General features: G+C 57.0%; 2 protein-coding genes across 3 annotated transcripts in view; both read right to left on the reverse strand.

Annotated features, from left to right (window-relative positions):
• Window positions 1-14,867, reverse strand: part of EEF1D (eukaryotic translation elongation factor 1 delta) — a 155,239-nt gene that overhangs the window by 61,519 nt on the left and 78,853 nt on the right. The gene's annotated exons all lie outside the window — the stretch shown is intronic.
• The window catches only part of ZC3H3 (zinc finger CCCH-type containing 3), a 102,767-nt gene that overhangs the window by 51,800 nt on the left and 36,100 nt on the right, over window positions 1-14,867 (reverse strand). For both annotated transcript variants that reach the window (XM_036922118.2, XM_036922106.2), the window contains exon 4: window positions 781-931. In XM_036922118.2, coding sequence (XP_036778013.2) covers window positions 781-931 — 151 coding nt within the window. The remainder of the gene's footprint in view (window positions 1-780; window positions 932-14,867) is intronic.

A 14,867-nucleotide genomic window follows, 5' to 3' on the forward strand; every position in this document is an offset into this window, starting at 1 on the left:
GCTGCTTCAGCCTGTGGTCCAGCCCCTCAGGGCACAGTAGCTCCCTACCCTACAGCCTCTGGCCAGAGGCCATGTGTCCCTGAGTGCCCACTATGCCCAGCAGATAATGCACGCCCCCTCCTAGGAGGTAGGCTCCCAGGGGGCATCCAGAGTACAGTGGGAGGAAGTCTGTCACTGCCCAATTCCCACCCACCCACCAGGGCTGTCACCCATTCCCCCTAGCTGAAGGAAGGGGCTGCACCCCTATGCCAGGCATCCTGAGGCTCCACCTGAGCAGCTCATGAAGGGCCCCCTAATGCTTCCACCCTGACTTCCACAGCCCTCCTGTTCTGGGCCCAGGGCACCCAAAAAGAGCAGGTGCAACCACTGCTACCCTGTGTGCTCTCAGCCGGCAGCAGCCTGGGCTCAAGCGGCAGTGCTGGGGTTGCGGGGAGGGCCCCTGTGCAGGTGCCGTGGGGAGGGCTGCAGCCTCACCTCCACCCTAACAATCAGTGTGTCAACAGCAAGAGGGGCCCAGCTCCCAGAAGCGCTGCTCAGGGCCAGCCTCTCACCAGAGGTCTCTCCCTGAAGGGTACCAAGGAACGGCTATGGTGTGTCCAGCTGACGGCTTGCTAGTAATCGGAGGACGTGTGTCTGAGCTTGTGTGAGACACACCTGTACAGGCTGGCCATAGTGCAGAAATCGCTAAACAGGAAAATAAGCCCCTTCCCCAGCCAACAAACTGTGGAGCAAGCACTTCCACGTGGAGAGCCCACAGGCACCAGGGCAAGGGCCTCCTACCTGGACAGTGAGAGCCGCCGCACCCGCCAGGAGGGCAGAGATGGGGACAGGGGGGCGCTGACAGGAGACGCTGGTGTCTTCTTGACAATGCGATAGCGGGTCTTGATCACTTTGCTGGTAGGAGGGGTCCGCAGGGTGTGCACGCTGGACGCTGCAAAGGAAACACAGATGTAGGTGATGGGCGGAGGTCAGCAGGGACTCTGCCACCCCTTTCTGCAGCCCTACTCCACCCCATACAGCACACACGTTCCCAGAAAGCTGGTGACCAGGGCTCCAGGAGCCACTGTGACCTCCAGGAGCGTGGGGCACAGGGCGGAGTCCTGAGACGCAGGCACCGGATGCTGTGTGCCCCAGGCCAGCTGACCAGGATGGCATCACAGGCCAGGGCCCCCCAGGAGCAGCACCAGAGCCCCAGACTCAGGACTGGCCCCAACTCCTGGGAACTACTGGTGGGCAGTGAGGGGGCCCATTGGTGGTCCAGGAGGCTGGGGTGCGGAGCACCTGCCTCCCTCTCCGGGTTCCCCCCACCACATGCCCCCGCAGGATTGCACAGAAACATCATTTCTGTTTCCATAACATGTTGCAGGGTGATAGGCGCTGTGGCTTTTCTCGCTGAATGTTTCATGCAATTAACAGGGGTCTGTTTTGCCCGAGTTCCCTTCCATTTGATAGCTGGTAATTCCTCCATAGCTTGGAGGAATGCATCTAATTGACTGACTCTCATAATGTACAGCTCTAACTGCCCAGATAATTAAAGCTAACGCAGCACCCGCAGCTCATGACCAGCCCATGGCCAGCAGCCCCAAGGGGAAGCTCCCCACACACTCTGCCTTGTGGTCCCCCCAGCCTATCTGCACAGCGCCCAAGGGCTCTGCTTGGAAGAGGGACTGCCAGCAGGACCTCAGCAGCAAGTGGCATCTCGGGGTTCCCACCCACAGAGACACAGCCACCATGAACTGACCTGGGTCGGCAGGGGGAGGAGGGCAGCTATGAGGAGGGTGTGTGCGCCAGGGAAGGCTGCTGGGAAAATGAGATGGGGCCTCACCACCTCGCATCGTCACAAAGGGAGGCCCAAGATCCCTGGGTGAGAAATGGTCAGCCTCAGCCAAAGGCCACCTGGGATCCAGACACACGGTGGCACCAGACCCATAGGTCCCCACACTCCTGCAGCTACCCTGATGGCAGATCAACACTCCATGACCCATGCTTGCTCCCCTAGGCCCAAAGGACGCATTCTCCCAGCACCTGCAAACCCCCAACCCAGACCAGGAGCAACCCATCCATAGGTTGTAACAGAAACTGCCACTCAGCTTCATCTTGTAGAGCCCTAAACCCAACAGACCTCTAGCCACAGCCAGGCCCCCAAATCCACATCTCGTGCCTCCTCTCCAGGCTCCAGACGTGCCAGAACCCACTGTGCCCTGGGGGACATGCAGGACAAGGCCGCCCCCAGGGGTTGCCACGCCCACAGGGCCAGAAGAACTGGCCCTGCGCTTTCTCGCCCAAAGCCCATCCCTCAGGGCCCCCCTGCAAGCTCAGGGCACCACAGCCTCTGCTTAGGCTCCCATCCAGGCCTCCTGACAGCCCCTGAATCAGAGGGTCTCTGTCTGCTGCCAGACTGAGGGGGCTATGCAGGGTCCCTGTACCAGCTTGTCTTCAGGGCACACAGGGGGCTTTGAGGTCCAGGGAGTGCGGGAAGCGGGGCATGCCTCTGGTCCCAGAACTGAAAGCAGGGACCCACAGCAGCTGCCCACCAAAGGGGCCATGGCACATCCGAGGGAGGCCAGGCAGGCACACCCCAGCAACAGGCAGGTCCCCCCTTCCTCTCTCCATCTCTCTCTGTCTCCTGCCAAAAGCTGCAACTCAGAGGGGAATCAGGATGAAAAGAGAAGCTCAGCAAAACCAGAGGTGCCATGTCACCTGTATCACCTGGGACACCTGCTTCCAGAGTGACCCAAGTGAGCAAATCCTTAGGTCTGGGCACCCCACACACTTGGGGTATAGGGGAGAGCCTAGTATACAGTGGGCATCAATAAATACATGTTTACTGAATTGAATTTCAAGGTTTTACAAGCAAGGAGAGACCAATCAAAGTCAGTAACAGCTTGCTCCATCTAAGAACTTAAGAACAAGACGATTCCTTTGCGTTGTATCAAGCCCCAAGCTGACCCCACGCCCCCTGAGCCCCCACCAGGCTCCATGCTCCCTCAGCTCCTGCATCTGGACAGTCCAGCAGCTCATCCCCACTCGCCAGGGCCCACCGGCCTGCCCACAGCCCCATTCTCATCCTGTCCGTGCCCTGCCCATGGGCCTCCAAGGGCGGCTACTGCCTGCTGCTCTAGGACGTGACCTGCACCCTTAGAGCCACAGGGCCCTAACTGTGTAGCTCAGGTCCCTGCCAGGGGCTGACTCACCAATCTTGTAGCCTTCACTCTAAGCACAGGGAGCCCCCAAACCTGGTCCAGCTCTGCTTCCCTTGCCCAGATGCACAGCTTTGCCTTCTCTGGCCCCTCTCCCTGGACCGGCAGACACCAGGTCCTCCAGAAAGACCCCAGCCCTCAATGCCCACGGGACTGGATTTTAGAAAGCCCCACCCTGCATGCGGTGCTCAGCCTGAACTAGCAAGCACCTCTAGGCCTGGCCCTCCTTGCTGCCTGTTAATAGGCATCAGTACTTATATAACACATTCCTGGGGATGCAGGCCTATTTAGCGAAGCAGACTTTTCACTAACTTACCGAGTTTTACTTATTAATGCCCCATTACTGGTCACAAAAAGATGTAAAGTGGTAAGCACACCACAGAGGCCCCCTGTCACTTTCTGCACATTGCCACCTGTTAGACCCTTCCCACCTGTGGTCCTGAGAGGCCCAGGGTAGGGAGGGCACACCAGCCACCCCGCCCCCACAATTAGGCTGTCACTCCCAAAGCCCAGTCTACAGTACCCATCCCTCCCTAACAGGCAGCTCAGACACAGCAGTGAGTATGCTCATGATCAAGGCCCTGGAGAGAACCGTCCAGGGCATCCCTGCCAAGGCACAGAGCTTAGCAGGGAGTTGAGAGGCTGAGACTGCCTGACACACAGGGCCAGGGTGCTGGGGTGGAGGGAGAAGGGCCCGCGGACATGGGTGCCCAGGCCTGGCCCTAACCCCACAGCCCTGGGAGGGCTGGCACAGCAGCCACCGCCAGGCAGCAGTCTCCCTTCCTCCTGGCTGGTTGCGGGTTTGTGTAGATAATCATGTTATTTAGATAGGATGTTGGTTTAATTCCCTTCATTACAGACTCCCGGGGTTGTAATTTTTTCTCCGCATGATGTATTCCCTGTGGCACATTTCACTCAAATCAAACCCTCTGCGCTTTTATTGCCAATGATGCCCGGGCGCTGCGTTATCAGGCCCACACACACAGCCCTCTCCACCCCACCATGCAGAGGTCACGTCTAATGACTAATCGATCTCATTAGCTTTCCTAATTAAAAACTTTACTACCGCAATGGAAGACAAACTACAGGAAAACTGCTGGCATCATATCTGAATGGGACATGAGCCCATCCATCAGCAGACCCGCTCTCCTACACAGGGCTGGGGCTGGGACTGGGGCTGCCTGGCCCCTCAGCCTCTGGTGTTTCCAAGGCTGTCGGGGCTGTGGGGTGAGCTCAGGCAGCTTGCACAGTGTGCTGTCAGGAAGGGAGGCCACCCAGGCCAAGGGAGGCTGCGACCAGCCCCTACCTGCACCCCTCTTGGGGCCTGAGCAACTCCAGGTGGCAGGTTCCCAGGGCACTTGGCACTGCGGCCCCGCCCAGGCCCTGGATGCAACACCTCCTCAGCCCAGCCACCGCCGACGGCAGAGCCCATCAGATGGAGGCCACAGCTCTCACCTGCTCTGACTGCAGGAGTTGAGGGAAGTTCAGATTTTTATAGAACTTTGAAGGTAAATTAACCATGAAGAAAATGAGCTCACAAGCGGCTTAGGGAGCTGAAACCAGAGCTGTGGCTCTGAGGTCACGAGCAGCAGAGGGAGCCCCCAGCTGCATCCAGCCATGCATGGGCTCCCAGCGTGCCCAAGGAGGCAGGACAGGCTCCACCAGGAAAGGTTTGGCGGAGAAAGGCAGCGACCAGAGACCCAACACCCCAGGTGGGCGCTGACCTTGCCCCAGGTCCCACAACTTTCCATCCACCAGCCTGAGGATCTTGCCCAGCAATGGGCCACAGATGGGGCACTAGGGCCTCCAGAAACAGGCAGACCAAGCTACAGGCCCAGGAGGCCACAAGATGGCAGAACTGTGCACAGCGGGGCTTCCCACCCCTGCTCCAGAAGCCTCTTCCCTGAGCCCGAGGACCAGGCAGCCTGAGGAGGCAGCCGGGGTGTTGCTGCTGAAGGCACAGCCCAAGGGCACGGCTGCCTCCAGTCCTTCCTCTCAGGGTTGGAGGGGAACAACAGCTGAGCAAAGGCCAGTGAGCAGTACCTGAGCATGGGACTCCCCAGATCAGCCACACAAGGCGCCTGTGCCAGTGGACAAGGCGGGTGGAGCCTGCAGGCACCTGGAAGCCTAGCCTCACTCCTGAGGGAGGGGCACCAGCCAGGCCCCACGGGGAGAGGAGCCGGCAGGAGTCAGCAAGGTGCCTGGCTCTCAGGGCCACGGCAGTGTGGCCGGGGTGAGGGACCCCACCACGTACGGTGGGGATGGCCTGGGCTGCGGCCCTGCAGTCAGTTTAAGCTTTCCCATCCCCAGTTTGCTATGATTCAACCTTCTCCACATGTTACCTGACCTGCTTTTTATCAAGAACTACCCTGACACTTTGATATCCGCAAACTACGCACACTCCTTACCACGCGGACAGCCCTTAAGGCCAGGTCACAGCCCTGCCTCAGAGCCACACCGAGAGCTGATCACTGCTCTTCTCCCTATCAACCACTCCCTCTTCCCAGGCAGCTTGGCCCCAATCGTCTGGCCTGTCCTCTTGCCAGTCAGCACCCCCACCCTCACCCACCTGCCTCATGCCACCCACAGCCCCCCACCTGACCAGGACCCCCGGGTGCCACCAACTAAAAGCAGTTGTCACATCCAAATTCGCTCTTCCTGGTTTCTATGGTGTGAAAGGTGTTTTTTCCTATCTCAATACAGTTTTTGATGACGCTGTACTCTAGACCCCTGGCTCTGGTGACCATGGCCCGGGGAGAGGCAGTTCTGGCACAAGAAGGGGAGCAGGGACAGAGCAGGGAGGGGCTGAGCCTTGGGCACAGATGCAGGACACACACCCCAGTGGGGCTGCTGGTGCTTCTAGGGTAACTGGGATAGAGGGGGTCTGGAGAGAGGGCAGGAGGCCCCCACGAGTGCCAGGGACCTGAGAGCTAGCACAGCGTCACCTCCCACCACCCCCTACCAATCTATTCTTCTGACATCCACCCTCACCACCCCACAGCCTCAGGAGAGGGGCCCTGGCCCCATTCCCATCCTCCCAAAGGGCAGGCCTCTCAGATTAACTGCCTGATTAGAGCTGTGATTACAAAAGACGGTGCTCAGTGCTGCAGTGAGGTGCACACAGCAGGCGGGCCCACAGGGAGCACCCCAGCAGGGACACTCCCGGCTTGGAGGCAGCAGGAGGGTCCTGGGAGGGAGCCGGCACAGCCACAAACTCCAGGACAGCAGGAAGCAGGGAGGAGCTCTGGGCAGGCAGGGCCTGTCTTCTGGCAGAGGCGGGGAGGGAGGTAGGCAGGCCGCTGGGAGCTTAGGGACAGGCTGGTGGGGTCTCAGCCCACCGTGCACCATCTCCACGCTGGCAGAAGGCTTGCCCCTGCAGCTGACGCCTCACCTTGCTCCCAGGCTCTGCACCACTACAGAGATGGAGACGGAGTCAGGCTGGGCTGAGCAGGTTAGGCAGTTCCAGACAATGGGTGGGGACAAGGAGCCCAAGTACCTGACCTGGGGAAGGGTCCCCAGAGAGCCACTGGGAGGGACTGAGCCCAGGCAGGCTCCTGGTTATGTCAAGTGGCCCTGGCCCTCAACTTCCCACTCCAACTGATGGGAAAGCCAGCCCTGCAGCTGTCATGGGTGCCAAGGGGCACAGCTGGTGAGCTGGGTCAGCCCGGAGGGGCCACTTTCCCCCTGGCTGCAGGTGGGCTGCACACCAGACATAAAGCCACACGCAGAAGGCAGACATGCAGGAGCCGGCGGAGCAGGGCTGTCAGGCAGCCTCCCCCAGCAGGGGCAGAGCTGCACACCCAGAAGAGAGCCACAGAAATGTAGACATTTCTGAGGCATTCCCAGCTGAGGCTGCTCTACTCTCTGAGACCCTGTGGCACGTCTAAGCTGTCAGCCCAGGCCTGGCAGGACTGTAGTGCCCACTGTTGGAGCCGGAGCCAAAACCCTGTCAGCAGGACATTCTGTTTGCACTAGGGGCAAGCAGGCAAAGTAGGGCTGGGGGTAGGGGGCACCTGCAAGCACAGCCCAGACACCCTGTACCTTGAAGCCAAGGGTCGGGGTCTGGAGCACCCAGGTGAAGGGCTGTGAAATGAGCCCAACTCTGCCCACCCCCTTCTGCTGGGTGAGGGGCACCTGCCCTCTCCGGACACTGCCTGTCCATCAGGGAGTTTCCAAGTCAGCCCTCTCTGAGCTGGCCCCCTGGTGACCACAACGGTCCTAGAGACAGTGAAGCCAGGGCTGCTGAATCTGGGGGTGAAAAGGGCCCTGGGACACCGAGAATAGGCAGGCAGACCTCAGGGGCCACTAGGAGAGGCTCTGAAGACACATGCCACCTGTAGGAAGCAGCTGGTAGGAAGGTCAAAAGGAATGTAGGCTCTGATAATCCAGTACTGCAGAAGGGGGTCCCCACCCCACTCCCCACCTAGGCTCAGGCCCATTTCTATCCAGTTTCTGCAGCAGCCACTGAGGGAAAGCTGCACTGGAGTCCGCCACCCACCTCAGTCTGGTGCACTCCCTGCTGACCTCCAGGCTCCCTGCAATGACTCTGCACCCCACAGCCTGATTGAGCTGGGCCACCCAGCCGGCCTGCTCCACCTGAAAAACATGCTGGCCCCGAGGACCCACTGGGACTTTCACACTGACTCCTCCTCACAACACTTAAGTCCTTCAGTTTTGTGCTGAGCCAGGCTGGCCACACCTAGGCTTCTCACCCCCCATGTTTACTGGGACCTGACGGGAGGACACCAACAGCCTGGCTTCTACTGACAGTGGTACAGTGCGGGTTATGTGGCCATGTCACCTGCCCCTGGCGTGGGGTGGGCAGCAGAGCCCTGCCAGGAAGCTGAAGGACAATGTAGCCGTTTCTCCCTATTGGGCTGGACGTGGGGAAGCTTCAGCCAAGGACCCTGAGGGGTTAGGTGGGCTGCTGACCCAACTCCGGGAGCACACTAGGCTCTCTGCGCAAACCAGCATGTTCAGCCTGCTCCCCAACCAGCATGCGGGGTGCAGGCTGGCCACCTGGCAGGGACACAGCTGTGAGACCAGGGTTGGTGTGCATACCCTCGGGGGGGCAGTGATGATGGGGAGAGGAAGGGGCTTGTGCTCAGCTCAGAGGAGGTAGCCCCTTGACATTTTTACCTCTTCAGCCCAGTGGCAATGACCTTCCAGAAGAAACAGATGACTAGCCCATGTCTACCATGCAGCTCCCCACCTGGCCTGGCTCACCCTGCCCTGGATTTGTGGCCAGTTCTTGAGCAAGACACTTGCTGAGGAGGCGACATGGACATATCAACTCCCAGAGGAATGCTCCCTAGAGGACTGGGTAGGGTGGGCAGCAAGTATGGAGAGGGTGATCTGTTCTGGTGGGGGAGCAGTGTAAGCCTTGTCCTGGGGTCCCTGGGAGGCGGCTGATGGACAGGTGACAGCAGCCCCCATGCTGGCCCCACCACACGTCCTGCTTCATCCTCACTGCACCCCAGAGGTGGGCTGTATGAGCACCTCCAGGGCATGGGGGGCATGGGCTGCACTGGAGGCTACACTGAAGGGACAGCCAGGATCCAAGCCACACAGCACTCCGGTCCCAGCCCAGCCACCATCAGAGCACCAATGTTCAGGCTGCCAGTTCTTCCTGGTGGCCTGAGCCTCTCCCAGCTGTGATGGCTTCCTTTTTGTCTCCTGAGTGGCCCTCTGGCCCTAAAATCTGTTTTTTTTTGCTTTGTGTGGTGATGTGGCTTCACTGTGGACAGCACTGGCATGGTGAGCAACTCTGGCCGATACTCCCCACCTTTCTGGGTCCATTTTCAAAAGGAGCCTGTTGAAATGGAAGCAACCTAAGTGTCCATCAGTAGATGAATGGGTAAAGAAGATGTGGTACATATACACAATGGAATATTATTCAGCCATCAGAAGAAAATAAATACTACCATTTGCAACAACATGGATGGAGCTAGAGGGTATTATGCTCAGTGAAATAAGCCAGGTGGAGAAAGACAAGTACCAGATGATTTCACTCATGTGTGGAGCATAAGAACAAAGAAAAAACTGAAGGAACAAAACAGCAGCAAAATCACAGAACCCAAGAATGGACTAACAGTTACCAAAGGGAAAGGGACTGGGGGGGATGAGAGGGTAGGGAGGGATAAGGGGTGGGGGAAGAAAGGGGCCATTAAGATTAGCATGTATAATGTGGGGGTGCACAGGGAGGGCTGTGCAACACAGAGAAAACAAGTAGTGATTCTACAGCATCTTATTAGGCTGATGGACAGTGACTGTAATGGGGTTTGTAGGGGGGACTTGGTGATGGGAGGAGTCTAGTAAACACAATGTTCCTCATGTAATTGTAGATTAATGATACAAAAAAAAAAAAAAAAAAGGAGCCTGTTAATGGGTTTGGTTTCCTCTCCAGTGGGACCATCTTTGCCTTCTACTCCAGTATGTCATCCACATGCATCTTGTGCAAGTCAGCGAAACATAGGTCTCACTAAGTGGGTAGCATGCCCAAGGATAGCCCAGGGCCAACCCAGCCCATGGCAGGGAAGGAGACCCAGGACGCCCAGCAAGGGCCTGCCCCACTGCCTGAGCACCAGCCAACCAGCTCCCTATCCCGGCACATCTGCAGACTCTTCCCCAGTGAGGCAATCAGGAAAAAGGCACCCTTCATCTGTCTTCTGGCCAGCAATCCTGGCCTCCTCCACACCCGCCTGACATCCGCCTGGCCCATCTGCAGCCAGGCTCACTGTGCATCTGCCCCTGCTCCCTGGGCCACAGGGTGCAGCCCGCACCAGCCGGCAGACATGCCCTCACCTGGACTCTGGGGCTCCAGAAGGGGTAAGGTGCACACTGAGCTCCCTGAACCCCACACCAGATGGTCCCAGCTGCTCTTCTCTAACATGGTGAGGAGAATGGCCTCCGCCCCAGGCAGCACCGCAGGCGGGCAGGTGAGGGCGCAGATCAGCACTGACTGCGCTGCTTCCCACTGACCATGGGAGTGCCAGCCACCAACTCCCTGCAGGCGGCCATGAGGCCTCCAGCCAGGCACTGGCAGGCTGCGGGGAGGAAGGGATGGAAGCAGGTGCCTCTGCCCCTCCGTGTGTGGAGGGGTGGCTCTGGCCAGCTCTGGTGGAACAGCCTGGTTAGGCCTCTTCCCCTCATCTCCCACCACAGAACCCACAAAGCCTACCACACAGCAGAGCTGGCAGGCATGCTGGCTCCCCAGTGCACAGGCTGGAAGACCGAGGCCTGGATAAGGAAGCGACCTGCCCGTGGCACCCAGCAGGACAGAGCCCAGGCTGGGCCAGGTCAGCACTGGACCAAGGGGCCTCTGTTCAGAGTCTCTCGAGATGGAAGAAGGGCTCCATCCCACTGCTGCCAGCCTGGAAAACAGCAGGAGGTGCCCAACACTTCATCCGTGAAGATGGCAAAAACGCTGCAGACCTCCACTTGCACTCTTACACAGGTGCACAGCTCATGGGGGGCCAGCCCTGGGCCCCACTGTGCTCCATGCCCCTGTGCCCTTCAGCCCTGGCCAGTCCCAGCCCAGACCCCTCAGGGGATGGCCTGGCCCTCCTGCTCCCACCCACAAGAACACTGCCGTAATACAACAAGCCTCCCCCCATGAAGGAACTCAAGGGCTTGTAGAGGCCTCCATTTCTCCAAGTGAGCACAGCACAGTGATGGCAGCCAGGCAGGAGGCACAGGCGCCCCAGCCCCGCACTCACTGGGCTGGGAGCTGCCAGGGACCTGCTCTAACAAGAGTCAATCATGGGATGGCTGGAATGGAGAAGTATGCATTTTTATGAGTCTCATAAATCACTCCACTTTTCCTGTGCTTGATGCTTCCCAAAGCCTCATGCACTAGAAAAGCCCTGCTGTAGTCAGCTTGACCCTCGCCTCTGGCTGGCCACTACTAAGGCAACAGGCCTCTAGAGACCTCTCCCAGACACCCTGAGCACCCCACCCTGCCACCTGAGGGAACGGGAGACACCTACTCCATAGGCCCCTCCAGGAAGGCTCAGGCCACTCGGCCTGCCCTCCACTCACCGGCCAGCCCAACGAGAGGCCCTGCCAGAAACCCACCCGCAGGGAGGCAGAGGGCACTTCTGGGCAGAAGCCACACCTGGCCGGCGTAAGCATGTGCCCAGGCCCAGGAGAGGAGAGGTGAGGTCAGCATCACGGCCCAGAAGATCCCCCAGACCCTGCAGGGACTGCTCGGCACCTTCTCAGGAGGACAACAACCCACCCTGCCCCTGGGCCTTACCAGCATGGCAGGAGGACAGGTCAGCCTGTTGGCTCCCCCACCCACACCCCGCGACCGGCAGGGCTCATCCCGGCCACTGGGCACCACAGTCATCTGAACCAGGGATTGGCCGCTGACAAACATTTACCGATTATCCAATGACAGAGGCAGCCCAACAGGGCCGTCCGTCACCGAGCAGCTGTCTGCACTTCAGCCTGAGGAGCCTGGGCAGCTCGGTGATGACAAACAGCTGTTGTCAGCCGCCTGTCCCCCGGAGGGCCATGTTCTCTGCTGTCCCACACTACCTGGTGTTTAATGACAGCCCAAGACGCAGCGCCAAGCCATCGCAGACTGTCAGAGCCCTATTAGAGGGAAGATTGAGACCCCACTCTTCTTAGACTCACTCAAGCAACACGAGCTGCTAGTTCCTGTAATTCCTGAGCATGAGCCATCGATCGCGCATGACATCTGACCTGTCTGTGTGAAATGGAAGTAGTTTGCGCAGTGACAGTCACTGTAGATTATGGGGGTGGGTGTGCCTCTCCTGTAACTATCACTCTAGGCCGGAGGAGGGAAAAGCGAACACCTCACAGCACTCACCGGCCCACAGGCATTGGGCCCAGGGGACAGGGAGCCCCAGCACACCCTGAGGGGCCAAGAGGTGCACCACGGAGACAGAGAGGACAGCACAGCCGACAGCTAGGGATCCAGGCAGGAGCCGAACTTACTAGGCAGGGTATACAGCTGTTGTGAGCCGCCTGTCCCCCGGAGGGCCATGTTCTCTGCTGTCCCACACTACCTGGTGTTTAATGACAGCCCAAGACGCAGGAACAAGAGGCAGCCACACACTCCGAGAGAGAGCAGGGGCTCCACGCTATCCAGACAGCTCACCCTCCCAGGACCCTTCTTCACTGGGAAGGAACAAGGCTGGGGAACATGCTGGGGAGCATCTCTGCCTTGACCCAAGTTTGTCCAGACAAACGGCCAGTGTTCACCCCCCTCCCACGGCAGACACCCACCTGGGGCCACACCCACTTGGCCCCAGAACCCCGAGGCCTGCTGCTGCCCCTGGCACCCTGTCTGACCTCAGCCAGAGAACCAGGATGGGGCTCCCTTATACCAACTGCTTTGACCTCAGGCCCTGCCACTTTACTTTACACGGGACAAAAGCCAAGCCCACTGCTGGCTGGGCAGCTCCAGCAGGGCCCCAGGAACAGAGGATAGCACATGGGGTGTATATGGACGTGTCAGAGCACAGGAATCCCTCAGGCCACAGGGCGGGTCCTGGGGCTCAGCTCCAGCCAACCAAAGACAGAACTCACAACAAGGGGCCACTCAGTCTGCTACTCCCCTCAGCTCTGGGTCTTGGGGCAGGCCTGTGCCCTCCTTTGCTCAGAACCCATCTCTGATCTCAACAACCCCTGTGACCCCTCAACTTTCTGTGGTCCCCTGGATCCAGCATCCCGGAGCCCCCAGAACACGAGGACCAATCCCCAGGCTGTTCACTATATCCATGCCGACAGATCGTGAAGTCGTCCACAGGCTGGCCACCCGCAGCCTCTTGTGCCTTTGTGGTCTGAGGCCCACCTGCTACTCACACGAGATCAAGTGACCAGGGACACAAAACAGCTTAAAAAGAGAAGAGTGAAAACAGAGTCTTTAAAACAACTGCTACCCTGAAAAATACAAAACACTCTTAAGAGAAATTAAAGAGGTCGAGGTCACTAACAAATGGAAACTCATCCCATGCTCCTGGCTAGGAAGAATTAATATCGTCAAAATGGCCATCCTGCCCAAAACAATATACAGATTTGATGCAATCCCTATCAAATTACCAACAGCATTCTTCAATGAAGTGGAACAAATAGTTCAAAAATTCATATGGAACCGTCAAAGACCCCGAAGAGCCAAAGCAATCCTGAGAAGGAAGAATAAAGTGGGGGGGGATCTCACTCCCCAACTTCAAGCTCTACTACAAAGCCACAGTAATCAAGACAATTTGGTACTGGCACAAGAACAGAGCCACAGACCAGTGGAACAGAATAGAGACTCCAGACATTAACCCAAACATATATGGCCAATTAATATACGATAAAGGAGCCATGGACATACAATGGGGAAATGACAGTCTCTTCAACAGATGGTGCTGGCAAAACTGGACAGCTACATGTAAGAGAATGAAACTGGATCACTGTCTAACCCCATACACAAAAGTAAACTCCAAATGGATCAAAGATCTAAATGTAAGTCATGAAACCATAAAACTCTTACAAGAAAACATAGGCAAAAATCTCTTGGACATAAACATGAGTGACTTCTTCATGAACATATCTCCCCGGGCAAGGGAAACAAAGGCAAAAATGAACAAGTGGGACTATATCAAGCTGAAAAGCTTCTGTACAGCAAAGGACACCATCAATAGAACAAAAAGGTATCCTACAGTATGGGAGAACATATTCATAAATGACAGATCCGATAAAGGATTGACATCCAAAATATATAAAGAGCTCACACACCTCAACAAACAAAAAGCAAATAATCCAAGTAAAAAATGGACAGAGGAGCTGAATAGACAGTTCTCTAAAGAAGAAATCCAGATGGCCAACAGGCACATGAAAAGATGCTCCACATCGCTAATCATCAGAGAAATGCAAATTAAAACCACAATGAGATATCACCTCACACCAGTAAGGATCGCCATCATCGAAAAGACAAACATATGTTGGCGAGGTTGTGGAGAAAGGGGAACCCTCCTACACTGCTGGTGGGAATGTAAACTAGTTCAACCATTGTGGAAAGCAGTATGGAGGTTCCTCAGAATGCTCAAAATAGAAATACCATTTGACCCAGGAATTCCACTTCTAGGAATTTACCCTAAGAATGCAGCACTCCAGTTTGAAAAAGACAGATGCACCCCTATGTTTATCATTGCACTATTTACAATAGCCAAGATATGGAAGCAACCTAAATGTCCCTCAGTAGATGAATGGATAAAGAAGATGTGGTACATATACACAATGGAATATTACGCAGCCATAAGAAAAAAACAGATCCTACCATTCACAACAACATGGACGGAGCTAGAGGGTATTATGCTCGGTGAAATAAGCCAGGCGGAGAAGGACAAGTACCAAATGATTTCACTCATATGTGGAGTATAAAAACAAAGGAAAACTGAAGGAACAAAACAGCAGCAGAATCACAGAACCCAAGAATGGACTAACAGTTACCAAAGGGAAAGGGACTGGGAAGGATGGGTGGGAAGGGAGGGATAAGGGCGGGGGAAAAAGAAAGGGGGCATTACGATTAGCACGTATAGTGTGTGGGGGTCACGGGAAGGGCTGTGCAACACAGAGTAGACAGGTAGTGATTTTGCAGCATCTTACTACGCAGATGGACAGTGACTGTGAAGGGGTATGTGGCGGGGGACT

The sequence above is a fragment of the Manis pentadactyla genome, chromosome 3 (genome assembly GCF_030020395.1).
Source record: "Manis pentadactyla isolate mManPen7 chromosome 3, mManPen7.hap1, whole genome shotgun sequence".
Lineage (NCBI taxonomy): Eukaryota > Metazoa > Chordata > Mammalia > Pholidota > Manidae > Manis > Manis pentadactyla.